This window comes from Oncorhynchus masou, chromosome 16 (genome assembly GCF_036934945.1).
Source record: "Oncorhynchus masou masou isolate Uvic2021 chromosome 16, UVic_Omas_1.1, whole genome shotgun sequence".
Taxonomy (NCBI): Eukaryota; Metazoa; Chordata; class Actinopteri; order Salmoniformes; family Salmonidae; genus Oncorhynchus; species Oncorhynchus masou.
Window position 1 is genome coordinate 40,421,865 of NC_088227.1, and position 24,532 is coordinate 40,446,396.

Sequence of the window (24,532 nt, forward strand, 5' to 3'; positions counted from 1 at the left end):
AGAGAGAGAGAGAGAGAGAGGGGGGAGAGAGACAGAGAGAGAGAGAGAGAGAGAGAGAGAGAGAGAGATGATAGAGAGAGAAGGAGAGAGAGAGAGAGAGAGAGAGACAGAGAGAGGATAGAGAGAGAAGGAGAGAGAGAAGGAGATAGAGACAGAGAGAGAGAGAGAGAGAGAGGATAGAGAGAGGAGAGAGAGAAGGAGAGAGAGAGAGAAGGAGAGAGAGAAGGAGAGAGAGGATAGAGAGAGAAGGAGAGAGAGAAGGAGAGAGAGACAGAGGGAGAGCAACAGAGAGAGAGAGAGAGAGAGAGAGAGAGAGACAGAGAGAGAGAGACAGAGAGAGACAGAGAGAGAGCGACAGAGAGACAGAGAGAGAGAGAGAGAGAGAGACAGGTGATCTTGTTGTTGTGGACTGTGTTATTTTCAGAACTCTAAGTGATGTCCTGTACCTCTGTATAATGTCTGAAGTTTAGAAACATTGTCCAGGAACTCTCTGTTTCACAAGCCACAGTTAAAGTCTCACGGTACACACGTAAGTCAAATCAAGAGGGATTATCACTGAGCCGCCATGTGTGGTCTGTGGTACGGCCTTACCTTCAGGTCTTTATAATGTAAACTATAACATTCAGTACTCTTACCTTCCAGAGGCTTGGTCAGTAACTCTATGTAACTGTAATATCTAGACCGTAGAGGTCAAAGGTGGAATCCGCAGCAGGGGAAACATCGCCACTGTCTACCCCATTGCCGTCGTTATTTTTGTTTGGTTGATGAAGCGAAAGTGAAAAGCGTTGTGGGGGAAAAAAATAAATATATTCTGCTGTTTTATCAAACGTGTAATGATGTCAGAGTGAAAAAAATCAACTGTGTTTGTTGATGGCAATAACTTCTTTCCTGTAGTGATATTGCATAACGGACGTGGCAGTTTCACCATTAAGGATTCCAGTTTCAATTGAATTGAATTTATTTAACCCTTATTTTACCAGGTAAGTTGACTGAGAACACATTCTCGTTTACTGCAACGACCCGAGGAATAGTTTCAGGGGAGAGGAGGGGGGGGGGGGGGTGAATGAGCCAATTGGAAGCTTAAAGAGCTTGGTGTTGTAAGTACTCAGTGCTGAGTTATCATATATGTCCTTACCCTTGGAGGGTGTCTGTTATTTATATATTACACAGCAGAACTCAGTCTTGCCTTCAGGAGGTTGGGTCTATAATATATACAGTATAACTCAGTGGTCTATAATATATACAGTATAACTCAGTGGTCTATAATATATACAGTATAACTCAGTGGTCTATAGTATTTACAGTATAACTCAGTGGTCTATAATATATACAGTATAACTCAGTGGTCTATATTATATACAGTATAACTCAGTGGTCTATAATATATACAGTATAACTCAGTGGTCTATAATATATACAGTATAACTCAGTGGTCTATAATATATACAGTATAACTCAGTGGTCTATAATATTTACAGTATAACTCAGTGGTCTATAATATATACAGTATACCTCAGTGGTCTATAATATATACAGTATAACTCAGTGGTCTATAATATATACAGTATAACTCAGTGGTCTATATTATATACAGTATACCTCAGTGGTCTATAATATATACAGTATAACTCAGTGGTCTATAATATATACAGTATAACTCAGTGGTCTATAATATATACAGTATAACTCAGTGGTCTATAATATATACAGTATAACTCAGTGGTCTATAATATATACAGTATAACTCAGTGGTCTATAATATATACAGTATAACTCAGTGGTCTATAATATATACAGTATAACTCAGTGGCCTATAATATATACAGTATAACTCAGTGGTCTATAATATATACAGTATAACTCAGTGGTCTATAATATATACAGTATAACTCAGTGGTCTATAATATATACAGTATAACTCAGTGGTCTATAATATATACAGTATAACTCAGTGGTCTATAATATATACAGTATAACTCAGTGGTCTTACCTTCAGGAGGTTTGGTCATGGGGGGCTTCAGACAGTACATGTGGTATCCTCTGTCACAGTCGTCACAGAACAACAGCTGGTCCTACAGACACAGAGACAAACACACAATGTTAACTCACTTCTCAAGACAGTAGTAGCAGTGGTAACTGAGACAACGTGGTAACTGGGACAACGTGGTAACTAAGACAACGTGGTAACTCAGACAACGTGGTAACTAAGACAACGTGGTAACTAAGACAACATGGTAACTGAGACAATGTGGTAACTCAGACAACGTGGTAACTGAGACAACGTGGTAACTGAGACAACGTGGTAACTAAGACAACGTGGTAACTGGTAACTAAGACAACGTGGTAACTGGGACAATGTGGTAACTGAGACAGCATGGTAACTGAGACAATGTGGTAACTGGTAACTAAGACAATGTGGTAACAGGGACAATGTGGTAACTGAGACAATGTGGTAACTGACATAACGTGGTAACTGGGACAACGTGGTAACTGGTAACTGAGACAACGTGGTAACTGAGACAACGTGGTAACTGGTAACTAAGACAACGTGGTAACTGGGACAACGTGGTAACTGGGACAACGTGGTAACTGAGACAACGTGGTAACTGGTAACTAAGACAACGTGGTAACTGGGACAATGTGGTAACTGGTAACTGAGACAACGTGGTAACTGGTAACTAAGACAACGTGGTAACTGGGACAATGTGGTAACTGAGACAACGTGGTAACTGAGACAACGTGGTAACTGGTAACTAAGACAACGTGGTAACTGGGACAATGTGGTAACTGAGACAACGTGGTAACTGAGACAATGTGGTAACTGGGACAACGTGGTAACTGAGACAACGTGGTAACTGAGACAACGTGGTAACTGGGACAACGTGGTAACTGAGACAACGTGGTAACTGAGACAACGTGGTAACTGAGACAACGTGGTAACTAAGACAACGTGGTAACTCAGACAACGTGGTAACTAAGACAACATGGTAACTGAGACAACGTGGTAACTCAGACAACGTGGTAACTGAGACAACGTGGTAACTGAGACAACGTGGTAACTAAGACCATGTGGTAACTGGTAACTAAGACAACGTGGTAACTGGGACAATGTGGTAACTGAGACAGCGTGGTAACTGAGACAACGTGGTAACTCGGACAACGTGGTAACCCGGACAACGTGGTAACTGAGACAATGTGGTAACTGAGACAACGTGGTAACTGGGACAACGTGGTAACTGAGACAATGTGGTAACTGGTAACTAAGACAACGTGGTAACTGGGACAATGTGGTAACTGGGACAACGTGGTAACTGAGACAACGTGGTAACTGAGACAACGTGGTAACTGGTAACTAAGACAACGTGGTAACTGGGACAATGTGGTAACTGAGACAACGTGGTAACTGAGACAACGTGGTAACTGAGACAACGTGGTAACTGGGACAACGTGGTAACTGGGACAACGTGGTAACTGAGACAACGTGGCAACTGAGACAACGTGGTAACTGGGACGACGTGGTAACTGAGACAACTTGGTAACTGAGACAACGTGGTAACTGAGACAACGTGGTAACTAAGACAACGTGGTAACTCAGACAACGTGGTAACTGACACAACGTGGTAACTGGGACAACGTGGTAACTAAGACAACGTGGTAACTGGGACAACGTGGTAACTAAGACAACGTGGTAACTGGGACAACGTGGTAACTGAGACAACATGGTAACTGAGACAACGTGGTAACTCAGACAACGTGGTAACTCAGACAACGTGGTAACTAAGACAAAATGGTAACTAAGACAACATGGTAACTGAGACAATGTGGTAACTCAGACAACGTGGTAACTGAGACAACGTGGTAACTAAGACAACGTGGTAACTGGTAACTAAGACAACGTGGTAACTGGGACAGCGTGGTAACTGAGACAACGTGGTAACTGAGACAACGTGGTAACTGGGACAACGTGGTAACTGAGACAACGTGGTAACTGAGACAACGTGGTAACTGGGACAACGTGGTAACTGAGACAATGTGGTAACTGGTAACTAAGACAACGTGGTAACTGGGACAATGTGGTAACTCAGACAACGTGGTAACTGAGACAATGTGGTAACTGGTAACTAAGACAATGTGGTAACAGGGACAATGTGGTAACTGAGACAATGTGGTAACTGACACAACGTGGTAACTGGGACAACGTGGTAACTGGTAACTGAGACAACGTGGTAACTGAGACAACGTGGTAACTGGTAACTAAGACAACGTGGTAACTGGGACAACGTGGTAACTGAGACAACGTGGTAACTGGTGACTGAGACAACGTGGTAACTGAGACAACGTGGTAACTGGTAACTAAGACAACATGGTAACTGGGACAATGTGGTAACTGAGACAACGTGGTAACTAAGACAACGTGGTAACTGAGACAACGTGGTAACTGAGACAACGTGGTAACTGAGACAACGTGGTAACTGGTAACTAAGACAACGTGGTAACTGGGACAATGTGGTAACTGAGACAACGTGGTAACTGAGACAACGTGGTAACTGAGACAACATGGTAACTGGGACAACGTGGTAACTGAGACAACGTGGTAACTGAGACAACGTGGTAACTGAGACAACGTGGTAACTGGGACAACGTGGTAACTGAGACAACGTGTTAACTGAGACAACGTGGTAACTGAGACAACGTGGTAACTGAGACAACGTGGTAACTCAGACAACGTGGTAACTGACACAACGTGGTAACTGGGACAACGTGGTAACTAAGACAACGTGGTAACTGGGACAACGTGGTAACTGGGACAACGTGGTAACTGAGACATGGTGGTAACTGGTATCTAAGACAACGTGGTAACTGGGACAATGTGGAAACTGGGACAACGTGGTAACTAAGACAACGTGGTAACTGGGACAACGTGGTAACTGGGACAACGTGGTAACTGGGACAATGTGGTAACTGAGACAATGTGGTAACTGGTAACTAAGACAATGTGGTAACTGGGACAATGTGGTAACTGAGACAATGTGGTAACTGACACAACGTGGTAACTGGGACAACGTGGTAACTGGGACAACGTGGTAACTGAGACAACGTGGTAACTGAGACAGTGTGGTAACTGAGGCAATGTGGTAACTGGTAACTAAGACAATGTGGTAACTGGGACAATGTGGTAACTGAGACAATGTGGTAACTGACACAACGTGGTAACTAAGACAACGTGGTAACTGGGACAACGTGGTAACTGAGACAACGTGGTAACTGAGACAGTGTGGTAACTGAGGCAATGTGGTAACTGGTAACTAAGACAACGTGGTAACTGGTAACTGACACAACATGGTAACAGACACAGCGTGGTAACTGACACAACACGGTAACTCAGACAACGTGGTAACTGAGACAATGTTAAATCCCTTCCACTGTGAATTTACAGAAATGACTTTCAAGACAATGGTATCCCACTGAGCTAAAGCCTAAAGGCTAGGTAGTTTAGGAGATAACAGTCTAAAGGAATCTTCTGGGCCCAGATGAAGGAGTTTCAGAGTAGGCACTTTTTGAAAACCGGCCCGAGGTCTAGAAAATGTTATTCAAAGCACGTACGTCGTTCTCGGAGGTGCCACAGAGGCTGCAGGACTTGCACTCGATGCACTGCCACTGGTAGGTCTTCACCGCCATCATCATGTTGTCTGTGAACTGCAGACAGGTAGGGTGGCCTAGGGAGGGAGGGAGGGAGGGAGGGAGGGAGGGAAGGAAGGAAGGAAGGAAGGAAGGAAGGAAGGAAGGAAGGAAGGAAGGAAGGAAGGAAGGAAGGAAGGAAGGAAGGAAGGAAGAGTGTCAATGAGCCATAAACTAAAACCGTCCTCTCTGGCCAATGGAGCGACTCAAGAGTCCGGGCACAACCCTCCTACACACCCTTACAGTCCAGAGGTAATTGTAGCATGGCCAAGAGGTGTAGGACCAGTTTATATTTGGGTTTAAATCCGATACGGAATGAACTATTGTATCTGACGGGGGGGGGGGGGATTTCAGACCTATCTAACGAGACTTTGTGTCCTCAATGTTCTCTACCGGTCAGAGAAAACACAGTGGGATACAGCCTTGGCATACTACTGTTTTGTGAATGAATTATGTCTCACTAATAATACTAGACTGAACTCATCCTTGGGAATAATACCTTGTGAAATATTAGAAGAATATATTTACAGTTTAAGTTTTAAAGTGTGGGTCATCTATAGTTACTAAGGACGTTGCTTGGCCTTCCTACAGTACGTACAGCTCTGCTGAACCAGAGACACGCAGCAGTCCAGTCTATAGTACAGTCTATAGTGCAGTCTATAGTGCAGTCTGTAGTGCAGTCTATAGTACAGTCTATAGTGCAGTCTATAGTACAGTCTATAGTGCAGTCTATAGTGCAGTCTGTAGTACAGTCTGTAGTGAAGTCTATAGTGCAGTCTATAGTGCAGTCTGTAGTACAGTCTGTAGTACAGTCTGTAGTGAAGTCTATAGTACAGTCTATAGTGCAGTCTGTAGTGCAGTCTATAGTACAGTCTATAGTACAGTCTGTAGTGCAGTTTGTAGTGCAGTTTATAGTGCAGTCTGTAGTGCAGTCTATAGTGCAGTCTATAGTGCAGTCTGTAGTGCAGTCTATAGTACAGTCTGCAGTGCAGTCTATAGTACAGTCTACAGTGCAGTCTGTAGTGCAGTCTATAGTACAGTCTATAGTGCAGTCTGGAGTGAAGTCTATAGTGCAGTCTATAGTGAAGTCTGTAGTGCAGTCTATAGTACAGTCTATAGTGCAGTCTGGAGTGAAGTCTATAGTGCAGTCTGTAGTGCAGTCTATAGTGCAGTCTATAGTGCAGTCTATAGTGCAGTCTGTAGTACCGTCTATAGTGCAGTCTTTAGTAGTCTATAGTGCAGTCTATAGTGCAGTATGTAGTGCAGTCTATAATGCAGTCTGTAGTACAGTCTATAGTGCAGTCTGTAGTACCGTCTATAGTGCAGTCTTTAGTAGTCTATAGTGCAGTCTATAGTGCAGTATGTAGTGCAGTCTATAATGCAGTCTATAGTGCAGTCTGTAGTACAGTCTATATACAGTCTATAGTACAGTCTGTAGTACAGTCTATAGTGCAGTCTATCGTACAGTCTGTAGTGCAGTCTGTAGTACAGTCTATATACAGTCTATAGTACAGTCTGTAGTACAGTCTATAGTGCAGTCTATCGTACAGTCTATAGTGCAGACTGTGGTGTAGTCTGTAGTGTAGTCTTAGTGCAGTCTATAGTGCAGTCTGTAGTACCATCTATAGTGCAGTCTATAGTACAGTCTGTAGTGCAGTCTATAGTGCAGTCTGTAGTACCATCTATAGTGCAGTCTATAGTACAGTCTGTAGTGCAGTCTATAGTGCAGTCTGTAGTACAGTCTATAGTGCAGTCTGTAGTACCGTCTATAGTGCAGTCTATAGTAGTCTATAGTGCAGTATGTAGTGCAGTCTACAATGCAGTCTACAGTACAGTCTATAGTGCAGTCTGTAGTGCAGTCTGTAGTACAGACTATAGTGCAGGCTATAGTACAGCCTATAGTACAGTCTGTAGTACAGTCTATAGTACAGTCTATAATGCAGTCTATAGTACAGTCTATAGTGTAGTCTTAGTGCAGTATATAGTGCAGTCTGTACTACAGTCTATAGTGCAGTCTTAGTGCAGTGTATAGTACAGTCTGTAGTGCAGTCTATAGTGTAGTCTTAGTGCAGTCTATAGTGCAGTCTGTAGTACAGTATATAGTACAGTCTGTAGTGCAGTCTGTAGTGCAGTCTGTAGTGCAGTCTCTAGTGCAGTCTGTAGTGCAGTCTGTAGTGCAGTCTATAGTGCAGTCTATAGTACAGTCTATAGTGCAGTCTATAGTGCAGTCTATGGTGTAGTCTTAGTGCAGTCTATAGTGCAGTCTATAGTCTATAGTGCAGTCTATAGTGCAGTCTATAGTAAAGTCTATAGTGCAGTCTATAGTGCAGTCTATAGTGCAGTCTGTAGTGCAGTCTGTAGTGCAGTCTATAGTACAGTCTATAGTGCAGTCTATAGTGCAGTCTATAGTGTAGTCTTAGTGCAGTCTATAGTGAAGTCTATAGTCTATAGTGTAGTCTTAGTGCAGTCTATAGTGCAGTCTATAGTGCAGTCTATAGTGTAGTCTATAGTACAGTCTATAGTACAGTCTATAGTGCATTCTTAGTGCAGTCTATAGTGCAGTCTATAGTACAGTCTATAGTGCAGTCTATAGTGTAGTCTTAGTGCAGTCTATAGTGCAGTCTATAGTGCGGTCTATAGTGCAGTCTATAGTGCAGACTATAGTACAGTCTATAGTGCAGTCTATAGTGTAGTCTATAGTACAGTCTGTACAGTAGTCTGAAGTGCAGTCTGTAGTACAGTCTATAGTACAGTCTATAGTGCAGACTATAGTATAGTCTATAGTACAGTCTATAGTGCAGACTATAGTACAGTCTATAGTACAGTCTATAGTACAGTCTATAGTACAGTCTATAGTGCAGTCTGTACAGTAGTCTGTAGTGCAGTCTGTACAGTAGTCTATAGTGCAGTCTGTAGTACAGTCTATAGTACAGTCTATAGTGCAGACTATAGTACAGTCTATAGTACAGTCTATAGTGCAGACTATAGTACAGTCTATAGTACAGTCTATAGTACAGTCTATAGTACAGTCTATAGTGCAGTCTGTACAGTAGTCTGTAGTGCAGTCTGTACAGTAGTCTATAGTGCAGTCTGTAGTACAGTCTATAGTACAGTCTATAGTACAGTCTATAGTGCAGTCTATAGTACAGTCTATAGTGCAGTCTATAGTGTAGTCTTAGTGCAGTCTATAGTGCAGTCTATAGTGCGGTCTATAGTGCAGTCTATAGTGCAGACTATAGTACAGTCTATAGTGCAGTCTATAGTGTAGTCTATAGTACAGTCTGTACAGTAGTCTGAAGTGCAGTCTGTAGTACAGTCTATAGTACAGTCTATAGTGCAGACTATAGTATAGTCTATAGTACAGTCTATAGTGCAGACTATAGTACAGTCTATAGTACAGTCTATAGTACAGTCTATAGTACAGTCTATAGTGCAGTCTGTACAGTAGTCTGTAGTGCAGTCTGTACAGTAGTCTATAGTGCAGTCTGTAGTACAGTCTATAGTACAGTCTATAGTGCAGACTATAGTACAGTCTATAGTACAGTCTATAATGCAGTCTATAGTACAGTCTATAGTACAGTCTGTAGGCAGTCTGTAGAGCAGTCTACTCACCGGAGCGGCCGCAGTCAGAGCAGGACACCAGCTCCTCAGCCTGGCCAGTCTTCCTGTTAGAGTCAGAGTCTCCCAGACAGAAGTCACAGTAGTCGTTAGGGATGATGGAGCCATCTGCCGCCCTCTGAGCTGTGGAGGGGGAAGACAGGTGTGAGAGAAGAAGTCGCCCGGGTGCCAGTCTGTTTCTCCTCCTTGACTTGATAATGACACCGGGGTGCCAGTCTGTTTCTCCTCCTTGACTTGATAATGACACTGGGGTGCCAGTCTGTTTCTCCTCCTTGACTTGATAATGACACCAGGGTGCCAGTCTGTTTCTCCTCCTTGACTTGATAATGACACCGGGGTGCCAGTCTGTTTCTCCTCCTTGACTTGATAATGACACTGGGGTGCCAGTCTGTTTCCTCTCCTTGACTTGATAATGACACCGGGGTGCCAGTCTGTTTCCTCTCCTTGACTTGATAATGACACCGGGGTGCCAGTCTGTTTCTCCTCCTTGACTTGATAATGACACCGGGGTGCCAGTCTGTTTCCTCTTCTTGACTTGATAATGACACCGGGGTGCCAGTCTGTTTCTCCTCCTTGACTTGATAATGACACTGGGGTGCCAGTCTGTTTCTCCTCCTTGACTTGATAATGACACTGGGGTGCCAGTCTGTTTCTCCTCCTTGACTTGATAATGACACCGGGGTGCCAGTCTGTTTCTCCTCCTTGACTTGATAATGACACTGGGGTGCCAGTCTGTTTCTCCTCCTTGACTTGATAATGACACCGGGACACCAACGGAGTTGGCAAGAACTTAAATCGAGAGGAAGACGCTCGAGGAGGAAGTCCTAAAGATGCTATTTGAGGCGGCATCCCAAAAGCTACAGTGTTAATCATTACCCATAATGCAGTTCTATTGTGATCCTGACCGTGTTGTTCAGTTTAGTCCACAGAGGACTAGCAACACACATACAGTAAGATGTAAGAGCTGTTATAAGATGTTTTAATCACCAACTTTTATAACTCTGCACTACCACTAGTTTGATAAGACCCAGATCACACAGTCGTCCCTTACATTTGTGGTTGTCGGGGTCTGGGTCTGGTCGGTGTGGTGGCGGGGTCGGAGGCATCTCTTCCTCCCTCTCCTCCCTCTCCTCCCCCTCCTCCTCCGCCAGGTGTGTGTGTGCGTAGTGGTAGCTCAGACCTGGACGGTTCTTATAGCGCTTCCCACAGACTGTAGAACCACAGAAGCATTAGAATACATTAGAACCACAGAACAATTAGAATATATTAGAACCACAGAAACGTGAGAAAAAGTTTTAAACCAGAGAGAACTGGTTCTAACTGAGTCCAATAACAAACTCAACTGTTTCTGTTTCAAAACGTTTTTCTACTGTGTGCACTACTGAACACGCCCCAGCTCTCAAGGCAAAGGACCAACCGTTTACACAGTACTAAATGTTTTGTTGAACGGGGCTTTTTCTTTCAAAAAGACATCTGAGGGCATTGAGACTTCTAATTGTCTAACTAACAACAACACTAGAGAAGTCATTTACCAGTACATTCCTGCTAGGACACTAGCCTATGATGACTTATATTAATAACGTCTCAGTGAATGTCCTCTCTGGGAAGAGACACAGCAGTAGTACTCCAACACATCCTGTAGCCATCGTAAAAGAAACAAGTGAACACTCTGAGGAACACTCTGTTGAGAATGGTGTTGTTTTTTTTAGCACAGGTTAGGTTTGTTTGGTAACATCACAGTGACAGCAGGTTAGGTTGTCTGTGACAGCAGGTTAGGTTGTCAGTGACAGCAGGTTAGGTTGTCAGCGACAACAGGTAAGGTTGTCAGCGACAGCAGGTTAGGTTGTCAGCGACAGCAGGTTAGGTTGTCAGCGACAGCAGGTTAGGTTGTCAGCGACAGCAGGTTAGGTTGTCAGTGACAGCAGGTTAGGTTGTCAGTGACAGCAGGTTAGGTTGTCAGTGACAGCAGGTTAGGTTGTCTGTGGCAGCAGGTTAGGTTGTCAGTGACAGCAGGTTAGGTTGTCTGTGACAGCAGGTTAGGTTGTCAGTGACAGCAGGTTAGGTTGTCTGTGACAGCAGGTTAGGTTGTCAGTGACAGCAGGTTAGGTTGTCAGTGACAACAGGTTAGGTTGTCAGTGACAGCAGGTTAGGTTGTCAGTGACAGCAGGTTAGGTTGTCAGTGACAGCAGGTTAGGTTGTCAGTAACAGCAGGTTAGGTTGTCTGTGACAGCAGGTTAGGTTGTCTGTGACAGCAGGTTAGGTTGTCAGTGACAGCAGGTTAGGTTGTCTGTGACAGCAGGTTAGGTTGTCAGTGACAGCAGGTTAGGTTGTCAGTGACAGAAGGTTAGGTTGTCTGCGATTCCCAGAAACCCGCAGTGACAGCATTGTTACAACGCTGCAGAAACATGCGTTAGCTCAGCTGATGTTCAAAGATCACACTTCCCCAGCAGCTTGATAACAAACCGGCAGATAACTGTAGAGTTATGTTAGTGCCATGCAAGCTTGCTTTTGTCTTGGAAATTAAGAATCAATGCTTATGCAAATACAAAGTACAATAACGATAAATATTGGTTTAGCTCAAACGTAGCATGGAAGCCAGAGGCCTTTATTCTTTAGTCAATCCTATTGTTAGTCAGAGTAGAAAGAAAAACAAAAAGCCAAGCAGGGTCGCATTCAGGACGGTGCAACACAGAAATCGACTGCATAGAGCTGACATTATTCCCTATTCTATATGACTTAGATTCATATCTGTTCTACTAAATATATTTCTATCTGGATGTCCTGTAACGTTGTACCCATCTGAACATGACCCAGGCTAGCTCAACTCAACCCCAGTAGCAGCCCCACCAGCAGCCCAGTAGCAGCCCCACCAGCAGCCCCAGTAGCAGCCCCACCAGCAGCCCCAGCAGCAGCCCCAGTAGCAGCCCCACCAGCAGCAGCTCCAGTAGCAGCCCCACCAGCAGCCCCAGTAGCAGCCCCACCAGCAGCCCCACCAGCAGCCCCACCAGCAGCCCCACCAGCAGCCCCACCAGCAGCCCCAGTAGCAGCCCCACCAGCAGCCCCACCAGCAGCCCAGTAGCAGCCCCACCAGCAGCCCCACCAGCAGCCCCAGTAGCAGCCCCACCAGCAGCACCAGTAGCAGCCCCACCAGCAGCCCCACCAGCAGCCCCAGTAGCAGCCCCACCAGCAGCCCCAGTAGCAGCCCCACCAGCAGCAGCTCCAGTAGCAGCCCCACCAGCAGCCCCACCAGCAGCCCCAGTAGCAGCCCCACCAGCAGCCCCACCAGCAGCCCCAGTAGCAGCCCCACCAGCAGCTCCAGAAGCAGCACCAGTAGCAGCCCCAGTAGTAGCAGCCCCACCAGCAGCCCCACCAGCAGCCCCAGCAGCAGCCCCACCAGCAGCCCCAGTAGCAGCACCAGTAGCAGCCCCAGTAGCAGCAGCCCCACCAGCAGCCCCAGCAGCAGTCCCAGCAGCAGCCCCACCAGCAGCCCCAGTAGCAGCCCCAGTAGCAGCACCAGTAGCAGCCCCAGTAGCAGAAGCCCCACCAGCAGCCCCAGTAGCAGCCCCAATAGCAGCCCCAGTAGCAGCACCAGTAGCAGCCCCAGCAGCAGCCCCAGCAGCAGCCCCAGTAGCAGCCCCAGTAGCAGCAGCACCAGTAGCAGGCCCAGTAGCAGCAGCCCCAGTACCAGCAGCCACAGTAGCAGCCCCAGTAGCAGCACCAGTAGCAGCCCCAGCAGCAGCCCCAGCAGCAGCCCCAGCAGCAGCCCCAGTAGCAACAGCACCAGTAGCAGCAGCCCCAGTAGCAGCAGCCCCAGTAGCAGCACCAGTAGCAGCAGCCCCAGTAGCAGCACCAGTAGCAGCCCCAGTAGCACCAGCCCCAGTAGCAGCAGCCCAAGTAGCAGCAGCCCCACCAGCAGCTCCAGTAGCAGCAGCCCCAGTAGCAGTAGCCCCAGTAGCAGCACCAGTAACAGCCCCAGCAGCAGCCCCAGTAGCAGCCCCAGTAGCAGCAGCACCAGTAGCAGCCCCACCAGCAGCCCGAGTAGCAGCAGCCCCAGTAGCAGCAGCCCCAGTAGCAGCCCCAGTAGTAGCAGCCCCAGTAGTAGCAGCCCCAGTAGCAGCCCCAGTAGTTGCAGCCCCAGTAGCAGCAGCCCCAGTAGCAGCCCCACCAGCAGCCCCAGTACCAGCAGCCCCAGTAGCAGCCCCAGTAGCAGCACCAGTAGCAGCACCAGCAGCAGCCCCAGTAGCAGCAGCACCAGTAGCAGCCCCAGCAGCAGCACCAGTAGCAGCCCCAGCAGCAGCCCCAGCAGCAGCCCCAGCAGCAGCCCCAGTAGCAACAGCACCAGTAGCAGCAGCCCCAGTAGCAGCAGCCCCAGTAGCAGCACCAGTAGCAGCAGCCCCAGTAGCAGCACCAGTAGCAGCCCCAGTAGCACCAGCCCCAGTAGCAGCAGCCCAAGTAGCAGCAGCCCCACCAGCAGCTCCAGTAGCAGCAGCCCCAGTAGCAGTAGCCCCAGTAGCAGCACCAGTAACAGCCCCAGCAGCAGCCCCAGTAGCAGCCCCAGTAGCAGCAGCACCAGTAGCAGCCCCACCAGCAGCCCGAGTAGCAGCAGCCCCAGTAGCAGCCCCAGTAGTAGCAGCCCCAGTAGTTGCAGCCCCAGTAGCAGCAGCCCCAGTAGCAGCCCCAGTAGCAGCCCCAGTAGTAGCAGCCCCAGTAGCAGCCCCAGTAGTAGCAGCCCCAGTAGTAGCAGCCCCAGTAGCAGCCCCAGTAGTAGCAGCCCCAGTAGTAGCAGCCCCAGTAGTAGCAGCCCCAGTAGCAGCCCCAGTAGTTGCAGCCCCAGTAGCAGCAGCCCCAGTAGCAGCCCCACCAGCAGCCCCAGTACCAGCAGCCCCAGTAGCAGCCCCAGTAGCAGCACCAGTAGCAGCACCAGCAGCAGCCCCAGTAGCAGCAGCACCAGTAGCAGCCCCAGCAGCAGCCCCAGCAGCAGCCCCAGTAGCAACAGCACCAGTAACAGCAGCACCAGTAGCAGCAGCCCCAGTAGCCCCAGTAGCAGCCCCAGTAGTAGCAGCCCCAGTAGTAGCAGCCCCAGTAGTAGCAGCCCCAGTAGCAGCCCCAGTAGTTGCAGCCCCAGTAGCAGCAGCCCCAGTAGCAGCCCCACCAGCAGCCCCAGTACCAGCAGCCCCAGTAGCAGCCCCAGTAGCAGCACCAGTAGCAGCACCAGCAGCAGCCCCAGTAGCAGCAGCACCAGTAGCAGCCCCAGCAGCAGCCCCAGCAGCAGCCCCAGTAGCAACAGCACCAGTAACAGCAGCACCAGTAGCAGCAGCCCCAGTAGCACCAGTAGCAGCCCCAGTAGCAGCCCCAGTAGCAGCAGCCCCAGTAGCAGCAGCCCCACCAGCAGCCCCAGTAGCAGCAGCCCCAGTAGCAGCAGCCCCAGTAGCAGCACCACCAGCTGCTACCAGCAGCCCCAGAAGCAGCCCCAGTAGCAGCCCCAGCAGCATCCCCAGCAGCAGCCCCAGTAGCAGCAGCACCAGTAGCAGCCCCACCAGCAGCCCGAGTAGCAGCAGCCCCAGTAGCAGCAGCCCCAGTAGCAGCACCAGTAGCAACCCCAGTAGCAGCCCCAGTAGCAGCAGCCCCAGTAGCAGCTGCCCCAGTAGCAGCAGCCCCAGTAGCAGCAGCCCCAGTGGCAACAGCACGAGTAGCAGCCCCAGTAGCAACCCCAGTAGTTGCAGCCCCAGTAGTTGCAGCCCCAGTAGCAGCAGCCCCAGTAGCAGCCCCAGTAGTAGCAGCCCCAGTAGTAGCAGCCCCAGTAGTAGCAGCCCCAGTAGCAGCCCCAGTAGCAGCCCCAGTAGCAGCAGCACCAGTAGCAGTACCAGTAGCAGTACCAGTAGCAGCAGCCCCAGTAGCAGCCCCAGCCCCAGTAGCAGCAGCCCCAGTAGCAACAGCACCAGTAGCAGCAGCCCCAGTAGCAGCAGCCCCAGTAGCAGCAGCCCCAGTAGCAGCACCAGTAGCAGCAGCCCCAGTAGCAGCACCAGTAGCAGCCCCAGTAGCAGCAGCCCCAGTAGCAGCCCCAGCCCCAGTAGCAGCAGCCCCAGTGGCAGCAGCCCCAGTAGCAGCCCCAGTAGCAACCCCAGTAGTAGCAACCCCAGTAGTAGCAGCCCCAGTAGTAGCAGCCCCAGTAGTAGCAGCCCCAGTAGCAGCAGCCCCAGTAGCAGCCCCAGTAGTAGCAGCCCCAGTAGCAGCCCCAGTAGCAGCCCCAGTAGTAGCAGCCCCAGTAGCAGCCCCAGTAGCAGCAGCCCCACCAGCAGCCCCAGTAGCAGCAGCCCCAGTAGCAGCACCAGTAGCAGCCCCACCAGCAGCCCCAGTACCAGCAGCCCCAGAAGCAGCCCCAGTAGCAGCCCCAGCAGCAGCCTCAGCAGCAGCCCCAGTAGCAGCGGCACCAGTAGCAGCCCCACCAGCAGCCCGAGTAGCAGCAGCCCCAGTAGCAGCACCAGTAGCAGCAGCCCCAGTAGCAGCAGCACCAGTAGCAGCCCCAGTAGCAGCAGCCCCAGTAGCAGCAGCCCCAGTAGCAGCAGCAGCACCAGTAGCAGCACCAGTAGCAGCCCCACCAGCAGCACCAGTAGCAGCAGCCCCAGCAGCAGCAGCCGCAGTAGCAGCAGCCCCAGTAGCAACAGCACCAGTAGCAACAGCCCCAGTAGCAGCACCAGGAGCAGCAGCCCCAGTAGCAGCAGCCCCAGTAGCAACAGCATCAGTAGCAACAGCCCCAGTAGCAGCACCAGTAGCAGCAGCCCCAGTAGCAGTACCAGTAGCAGTACCAGTAGCAGCAGCCCCAGTAGCAGCCCCAGCCCCAGTAGCAGCAGCCCCAGTGGCAGCAGCCCCAGTAGCAACCCCAGTAGTAGCAACCCCAGTAGTAGCAGCCCCAGTAGTAGCAGCCCCAGCAGACGCTCCAGTAGCAGCCCCAGTAGTAGCAGCCCCAGTAGTTGCAGCCCCAGTAGCAGCAGCCCCAGTAGCAGCCCCAGTAGTAGCACCAGTAGCAGCCCCAGTAGCAGCCCCAGTAGCAGCCCCAGTAGTAGCAGCCCCAGTAGTAGCAGCCCCAGTAGCAGCCCCAGTAGCAGCCCCAGTAGCAGCCCCAGTAGCAGCAGCCCCAGTAGCAGCAGCCCCAGTAGCAGCAGCACCAGTAGCAGCCCCAGTAGCAGCAGCCCCAGTAGCAGCAGCCCCAGTAGCAGCAGCAGCACCAGTAGCAGCACCAGTAGCAGCCCCACCAGCAGCACCAGTAGCAGCAGCCCCAGCAGCAGCAGCCGCAGTAGTTGCAGCCCCAGTAGCAGCCCCAGTAGCAGCCCCAGTAGCAGCCCCAGTAGTAGCAGCCCCAGTAGCAGCCCCAGTAGTAGCAGCCCCAGTAGTAGCAGCCCCATTAGCAGCCCCAGTAGCAGCCCCAGTAGCAGCAGACCCAGTAGCAGCCCCAGTAGCAGCCCCAGTAGCAGCCCCTGATCTTTTCGTCAGAGAAGCCAGACAGAGAAAATATAGAAAATATAGCGACAAGTCCATATACCTGAGTCAGCAGCACCAGTAGCAGCAGCCCCAGTAGCAGTACCAGTAGCAGTACCAGTAGCAGCAGCCCCAGTAGCAGCCCCAGCCCCAGTAGCAGCAGCCCCAGTGGCAGCAGCCCCAGTAGCAACCCCAGTAGTAGCAACCCCAGTAGTAGCAGCCCCAGTAGTAGCAGCCCCAGTAGTAGCAGCCCCAGTAGTAGCAGCCCCAGTAGACGCTCCAGTAGCAGCCCCAGTAGCAGCCCCAGTAGTTGCAGCCCCAGTAGCAGCAGCCCCAGTAGCAGCCCCAGTAGTAGCACCAGTAGCAGCCCCAGTAGCAGCCCCAGTAGCAGCAGCCCCAGTAGCAGCCCCAGTAGCAGCCCCAGTAGCAGCCCCAGTAGCAGCAGCCCCAGTAGCAGCCCCACCAGCAGCCCCAGTACCAGCAGCCCCAGAAGCAGCCCCAGCAGCAGCCCCAGTAGCAGCCCCAGTAGCAGCCCCAGTAGTTGCAGCCCCAGTAGCAGCAGCCCCAGTAGCAGCCCCAGTAGCAGCCCCAGTAGTTGCAGCCCCAGTAGCAGCCCCAGTAGTAGTAGCCCCAGTAGCAGCCCCAGTAGCAGCCACAGTAGTAGCAGCCCCAGTAGTAGCAGCCCCAGTAGTAGCAGCCCCAGTAGCAGCCCCAGTAGCAGCCCCAGTAGCCCCTGATCTTTTCGTCAGAGAAGCCAGACAGAGAAAATATAGCGACAAGTCCATATACCTGAGTCAGCAGTTTTTGAGTTATGCTTTTGTTTGTATCTGTCTGGAAGGAACAGAGGAGACAGAAAAGCAAATGAGAGAAAAAGAAAAATGAAAGAAAAAGAAAAGAAATGAGTGAGTTTCATTCAAAAAGGCTATAATATCTAATGACATGAGCACCAGTTTCTCTGATGTTTTTCTTTAAGTAGAAGTAGCATGCTATGCTAACGACATGCTAGCTGGACTATCCACATACTCGGCTATCTCCATTCCAGAGGGAGGGAAAGAGGGTTGCTCTCGTCCCAATGAAAGCCAAATAAGGTTAATGATCTGAAACTATCTTAGGCAGCTGTTAATATCCAGATACAATTAGACCTTCACCTTTAGATAAGTACAAAAATATATAGAATATTGAGACCTAACAAATAAAACAAACCAAACAAACTGTACTCAAACTGTGTCTACATCGGAGTATTCAGATGATCTTCTAAGGTCAGGTGTTATTCACGTTATTAACGTAACAACGTGTTTCACTGTGTTACAGAAATATAGGAGACATCTGGGAGTTTGCTGTTGTCTTACTGTCGCAGACGTAAGGTTTCTCCACGTCGTCGTTGGACACAGCCTCCGCCCTCCTGCGGCTGGATCCTCGGCCCTGTGGAGAGAGAAGAACAGGAACCATGACGACAGGAACCCTCCCTCTTGAATCCTTTTTCACACTACGACAGATTCTCCGGAGGTCTCGTGAGAATGCCCTCGACTGTACCTCTTTGATCATGTGAACTTGCTACGTCTCTAACGCTACATCTGGAGGTAACGCAAGACACTGGTCCCCCTCAGAGCAAGACACTGGTCCCCCTCAGAGCAGGACACTGGTCCCCCTCAGAGCAAGACACTGGTCCCCCTCAGAGCAGGACACTGGTCCCCCTCAGAGCAGGACACTGGTCCCCCTCAGAGCAGGACACTGGTCCCCCTCAGAGCAGGACACTGGTCCCCCTCAGAGCAGGACACTGGTCCCCCTCAGAGCAGGACACTGGTCCCCCTCAGAGCAGGACACTGGTCCCCCTCAGAGCAGGACACTGGTCCCCCTCAGAGCAGGACAGTTACCCCCCTCAGAGCAGGACACTGGTCCCCCTCAGAGCAGGACAGTTACCCCCCTCAGAGCAGGACACTGGTCCCCCTCAGAGCAGGACACTGGTCCCCCTCAGAGCAGGACACTGGTCCCCCTCAGAGCAGGACAGTTACCCCCCTCAGAGCAGGACACTGGTCCCCCTCAGAGCAGGACACTGGACCCCCTCAGAGCAGGACACTGGTCCCCCTCAGAGCAGGACAGTTACCCCCTCAGAGCAGGACACTGGTCCCCCTCAGAGCAGGACACTGGTCCCCCTCAGAGCAGGACACTGGTCCCCCTCAGAGCAGGACACTGGTCCCCCTCAGAGCAGGACACTGGTCCCCCTCAGAGCAGGACACTGGTCCCCCTCAGAGCAGGACAGTTACCCCCCTCAGAGCAGGACAGTTACCCCCCTCAGAGCAGGACAGTTACCCCCTCAGAGCAGGACACTGGTCCCCCTCAGAGCAGGACAGTTACCCCCCTCAGGGCAGGACAGTTACCCCCTCAGAGCAGGACAGTTACCCCCCTCAGAGCAGGACAGTTACCCCCCTCAGAGCAGGACACTGGTCCCCCTCAGAGCAGGACAGTTACCCCCCTCAGAGCAGGACAGTTACCCCCCTCAGAGCAGGACAGTTACCCCCTCAGAGCAGGACACTGGTCCCCCTCAGAGCAGGACAGTTACCCCCTCAGAGCAGGACAGTTACCCCCCTCAGAGCAGGACAGTTAACCCCTCAGAACAGGACAGTTACCCCCCTCAGGGCAGGACAGTTACCCCTCAGAGCAGGACAGTTACCCCCTCAGAGCAGGACAGTTACCCCCTCAGAGCAGGACAGTTTACCCCCTCAGAGCAGGACAGTTAACCCCTCAGAGCAGGACAGTTACCCCCCTCAGAACAGGACAGTTACCCCCCTCAGAGCAGGACAGTTACCCCCCTCAGGGCAGGACAGTTACCCCCCTCAGAGCAGGACAGTTACCCCCCTCAGAGCAGGACAGTTACCCCCCTCAGAGCAGGACACTGGTCCCCCTCAGAGCAGGACAGTTACCCCCCTCAGAGCAGGACACTGGTCCCCCTCAGAGCAGGACAGTTACCCCCCTCAGAGCAGGACAGTTACCCCCTCAGAGCAGGACAGTTACCCCCCTCAGAGCAGGACAGTTAACCCCTCAGAACAGGACAGTTACCCCCCTCAGAGCAGGACAGTTACCCCCCTCAGAGCAGGACAGTTACCCCCTCAGAGCAGGACAGTTACCCCCTCAGAGCAGGACAGTTACCCCCTCAGAGCAGGACAGTTACCCCCTCAGAGCAGGACAGTTACCCCCTCAGAGCAGGACAGTTACCCCCTCAGGGCAGGACAGTTACCCCCCTCAGAGCAGGACAGTTACCCCCCTCAGAGCAGGACAGTTACCCCCCTCAGAGCAGGACAGTTACCCCCCTCAGAGCAGGACAGTTACCCCCCTCAGGGTAGAACAGTTACCCCACTCAGGGCAGGACACTGGTCCCCCTCAGAGCAGGACAGTTACCCCCTCAGAGCAGGACAGTTACCCCCCTCAGAGCAGGACAGTTACCCCCCTCAGAGCAGGACAGTTACCCCCCTCAGAGCAGGACAGTTACCCCCCTCAGAGCAGGACAGTTAACCCCCTCAGAGCAGGACAGTTACCCCCCTCAGAGCAGGACAGTTACCCCCCTCAGAGCAGGACAGTTAACCCCCTCAGAGCAGGACAGTTAACCCCCTCAGAGCAGGACAGTTAACCCCTCAGAGCAGGACAGTTAACCCCCTCAGAGCAGGACAGTTACCCCCCTCAGAGCAGGACAGTTAACCCCCTCAGAGCAGGACAGTTAACCCCTCAGAGCTGGACAGTTACCCCCCTCAGAGCAGGACAGTTACCCCCCTCAGGGCAGGACACTGGTCCCCCTCAGAGCAGGACAGTTACCCCCTCAGAGCAGGACAGTTACCCCCCTCAGAGCAGGACAGTTACCCCCTCAGAGCAGGACAGTTACCCCCTCAGAGCAGGACAGTTACCCCCTCAGAGCAGGACAGTTACCCCCTCAGAGCAGGACAGTTACCCCCTCAGAGCAGGACAGTTACCCCCTCAGAGCAGGACAGTTACCCCCTCAGAGCAGGACAGTTAACCCCTCAGAGCAGGACAGTTAACCCCTCAGAGCAGGACAGTTACCCCCCTCAGAGCAGGACAGGTACCCCCCTCAGAGCAGGACACTGGTCCCCCTCAGAGCAGGACACTGGTCCCCCTCAGAGCAGGACAGTTACCCCCCTCAGAGCAGGACACTGGTCCCCCTCAGAGCAGGACAGTTACCCCCCTCAGAGCAGGACACTGGTCCCCCTCAGAGCAGGACACTGGTCCCCCTCAGAACAGCACAACACTCCTACAGTATACATGGCAATAGCGGAGCAATGATTTTGATACAGCTGAAATGTATAGACATTTTCCACATTTGTTACTTTGAGACATGAAATTAGAAACCTGAAATTGTAGTTCAATTCTGCACTTGACGGCTGCACTGAGCCCCATATAAACACAGAAGCCCTAAAATAAACACAGAAGCCCCATATAAACACAGAAGCCCCATATAAACACAGAAGCCCCATATAAACACAGAAGCCCTATATAAACACAGAAGCCCCATATAAACATAGAAGCCCCATATAAACACAGAAGCCCCATATAAACACAGAAGCCCCATATAAACACAGAAGCCCTATATAAACACAGAAGCCCCATATAAACACAGAAGCCCCATATAAACACAGAAGCCCCATATAAACACAGAAGCCCCATATAAACACAGAAGCCCCATATAAACACAGAAGCCCCATATAAACATAGAAGCCCCATATAAACACAGAAGCCCCATATAAACACAGAAGCCCCATATAAACACAGAAGCCCCATATAAACATAGAAGCCCCATATAAACACAGAAGCCCCATATAAACACAGAAGCCCCATATAAACACAGAAGCCCCATATAAACACAGAAGCCCCATATAAACACAGAAGCCCCATATAAACACAGAAGCCCCATATAAACACAGAAGCCCCATATAAACACAGAAGCCCCATATAAACACAGAAGCCCCATATAAACATAGAAGCCCCATATAAACACAGAAGCCCCATATAAACACAGAAGCCCCATATAAACACAGAAGCCCTATATAAACACAGAAGCCCCATATAAACACAGAAGCCCCATATAAACACAGAAGCCCCATATAAACACAGAAGCCCCATATAAACACAGAAGCCCCATATAAACACAGAAGCCCCATATAAACATAGAAGCCCCATATAAACACAGAAGCCCCATATAAACACAGAAGCCCCATATAAACACAGAAGCCCCATATAAACATAGAAGCCCCATATAAACACAGAAGCCCCATATAAACACAGAAGCCCCATATAAACACAGAAGCCCCATATAAACACAGAAGCCCCATATAAACACAGAAGCCCCATATAAACACAGAAGCCCCATATAAACACAGAAGCCCCATATAAACACAGAAGCCCCATATAAACACAGAAGCCCCATATAAACACAGAAGCCCCATATAAACACAGAAGCCCCATATAAACACAGAAGCCCCATATAAACATAGAAGCCCCATATAAACACAGAAGCCCCATATAAACACAGAAGCCCCATATAAACACAGAAGCCCCATATACACACAGAAGCCCCATATAAACACAGAAGCCCCATATAAAGACAGAAGCCCCTCCCTACCACCAAAGGAAATGCATAATGTCAATAGTAGATCATTAAAAAAAGGATATGTTTTTATTCTTCCATTTTTAACATTTCAGAGGCGTCTCAGAGTGATGAGGGGGGACGGACTGTTCTCCTGGGGCCCAGAGTGTTTCCTGATCTGGTAGGCTAACCTAACCAACTCCAGACCCTAGTTGAAGGGTGTGACATAGAAATTAATCAGCTGTAAAAAAATAAAATAAAATAAAAAACGGGGTAAGATGGGACCATAAATGATGAAAACATTACAACCCTGTCAAACTGCAGCCATCTTGTACAAAACTAACAGAGGAGGTATTTTACACAAAGAGACATGAACTGATGAACAGGGCTGAGCTTGTTGTATACAGGGTTGTATGGTGTAGGACCTCTGTCTCTCTCTCTCTCTGTCGCTCTCTGTCGCTGTCTCACCTCCTCCCTCCCCCCTCTCCCTCTCTCTCCCTCCCCCTCTACTCTCTCCCTCCCTCCTCATCTCTCCCCCCCTCTCTCCCCCTCTCCTCTCTCCCTCCCCCTCTCCTCTCTCCCTCCCTCTTCATCTCTCTCCCCCTCTCCTCTCTCCCTCCCCTTCTCCTCTCTCCCTCCCCCTCTCTCTCTCGCTCCCTCTCTCTCCAGCTCTCTCCCTCCCCCTCCCCCTCCTCTCTCCCTCCCCCCCCTCCTCTCCCTCCCCCTCCCCTCTCTCCCTCCCTCCTCATCTCTCCCTCCCTCTCCTCTCTCCCTCCCCCTCTCCTCTCTCCCTCTCTCTCCCTCCCCCTCTCCCTCTCTCCCTCCCCCTCTCCTCCTCTCCCTCCTCCTCTCTCCCTCCCCCTCTCCTCTCTCCCTCCCTCCTCATCTCTCCTCTCTCCCTCCCCCTCCCTCTCTCCCTCCCCCTCTCCCTCTCTCCCTCCCTCTCTCTCTCTCTCTCCCCCTCTCCTCTCTCCCTCTCTCTCCATCTCTCTCCCTCCCTCTCTCCTCTCTACCTCCCCCTCTCCTCTCTCCCTCCCTCCTCATCTCTCCCTCCCCCTCTCTTCTCTCCCTCCCCCTCCTCCCTCTCTAACACTCACCCTTCCTTTCCTCTGCTTCCTCTTCGGAGTGTCCACTTCAAAGTCCTCATTGTCATGATGAAAATCGTCCCCATTCTCGTCAGCCTCCAAGACCCTCTGCAGGGGAGAAACAGAAGAGGCAGTGATAAGGAGAGGGGGAGGAGAGGTGAGGTGAGGAGAGGAGGAGGAGAGGTGAGGAAAGGGGGAGGAGAGGTGAGGAGGAGGAGAGGTGAGGAAAGGGGGGAGGCATGAGGAGAGAGGGAGGAGGGATGAGGGGGGAAAGGGAGAGGGGGGACAAGGGAGAGAAAGGGGGAGGAGAGGGGGAGGAGGGGTGGGGAGATGGGGGAGAGTTGAGGAGGGTGATAGAGGAAGGGGAGGGGTGAGAAGAAGGGGAGGAGGGTGGAGGAGAAGGGGAAGGAGTGAGAAGACAGAGGAGAGGTGAGGGGGGTGGTAGAGGAAGGGGAGGGGTGAGAAGAAGGGGAGGAGGGGGAGGAGACGAGGAGAGGAGAAGGGGGAGGGGAGGGGAGAGGAGAGGAGGAGGTGAGGAGAGGGGGAGGAGAGGTGAGGAGAGGGGGGAGGAGGCATGAGGACAGAGGGAGGAGGGATGAGGGGGGGGCAAGGGAGAGAAAGGGGGAGGAGAGGGGGAGGAGGGGTGGGGAGAGGAAAGAGGATCTTAGAGCAAGGATATGTGAAGAAATGTGAAGTTAAGATATTTGACTGCAGCTATGCCAATACGCCCTCCTACTGTCAACCCTTTGGGTTGAAGTCTGCCGGCATCTATGTGTATGTCCTCTCACCTGTGTGAGCATGCGTTCATCCCTGCGTTTGTCTCCTCTCTCTTGCCGTACCTGTATCTCCAGAAGGGTCTCGTCCTCCTTAATTATGTCTTTCTTCTTCTCCAGTTGTCCCTCCCCTCTGAGCAGAGTCTCCAGAGCTGTGGCCTCTCCTGGGGAGGGCTCCCTCTTAGGGGCCAGCTCTGCCTCTGGAGGGGGGAGAGAGAGAGAGAGAGAGAGCGTGAGACAGAGACAGAGACAGACAGAGAGAGACAGAGACAGAGATAGAGAGAGAGAGAGAGAGAGAGAGAGACAGAGAC

At 51.1% G+C, this 24,532-nt stretch overlaps 1 protein-coding gene across 2 annotated transcripts in view; it reads right to left on the reverse strand.

Moving 5' to 3' along the window:
* dpf3 (double PHD fingers 3) overlaps nucleotides 1-24,532 on the reverse strand; it is a 68,147-nt gene that overhangs the window by 5,694 nt on the left and 37,921 nt on the right. Inside the window, exons 4-11 of one of the 2 annotated variants that reach the window (XM_064991678.1) lie at nucleotides 24,288-24,421; nucleotides 23,461-23,556; nucleotides 18,123-18,195; nucleotides 17,563-17,604; nucleotides 10,349-10,507; nucleotides 9,292-9,420; nucleotides 5,605-5,717; nucleotides 1,991-2,072 (exon numbers count right to left, since the gene is read on the reverse strand). In XM_064991678.1, coding sequence (XP_064847750.1) covers nucleotides 1,991-2,072; nucleotides 5,605-5,717; nucleotides 9,292-9,420; nucleotides 10,349-10,507; nucleotides 17,563-17,604; nucleotides 18,123-18,195; nucleotides 23,461-23,556; nucleotides 24,288-24,421 — 828 coding nt within the window. The remainder of the gene's footprint in view (nucleotides 1-1,990; nucleotides 2,073-5,604; nucleotides 5,718-9,291; nucleotides 9,421-10,348; nucleotides 10,508-17,562; nucleotides 17,605-18,122; nucleotides 18,196-23,460; nucleotides 23,557-24,287; nucleotides 24,422-24,532) is intronic. The other variant, XM_064991679.1, reaches the window with a different exon arrangement.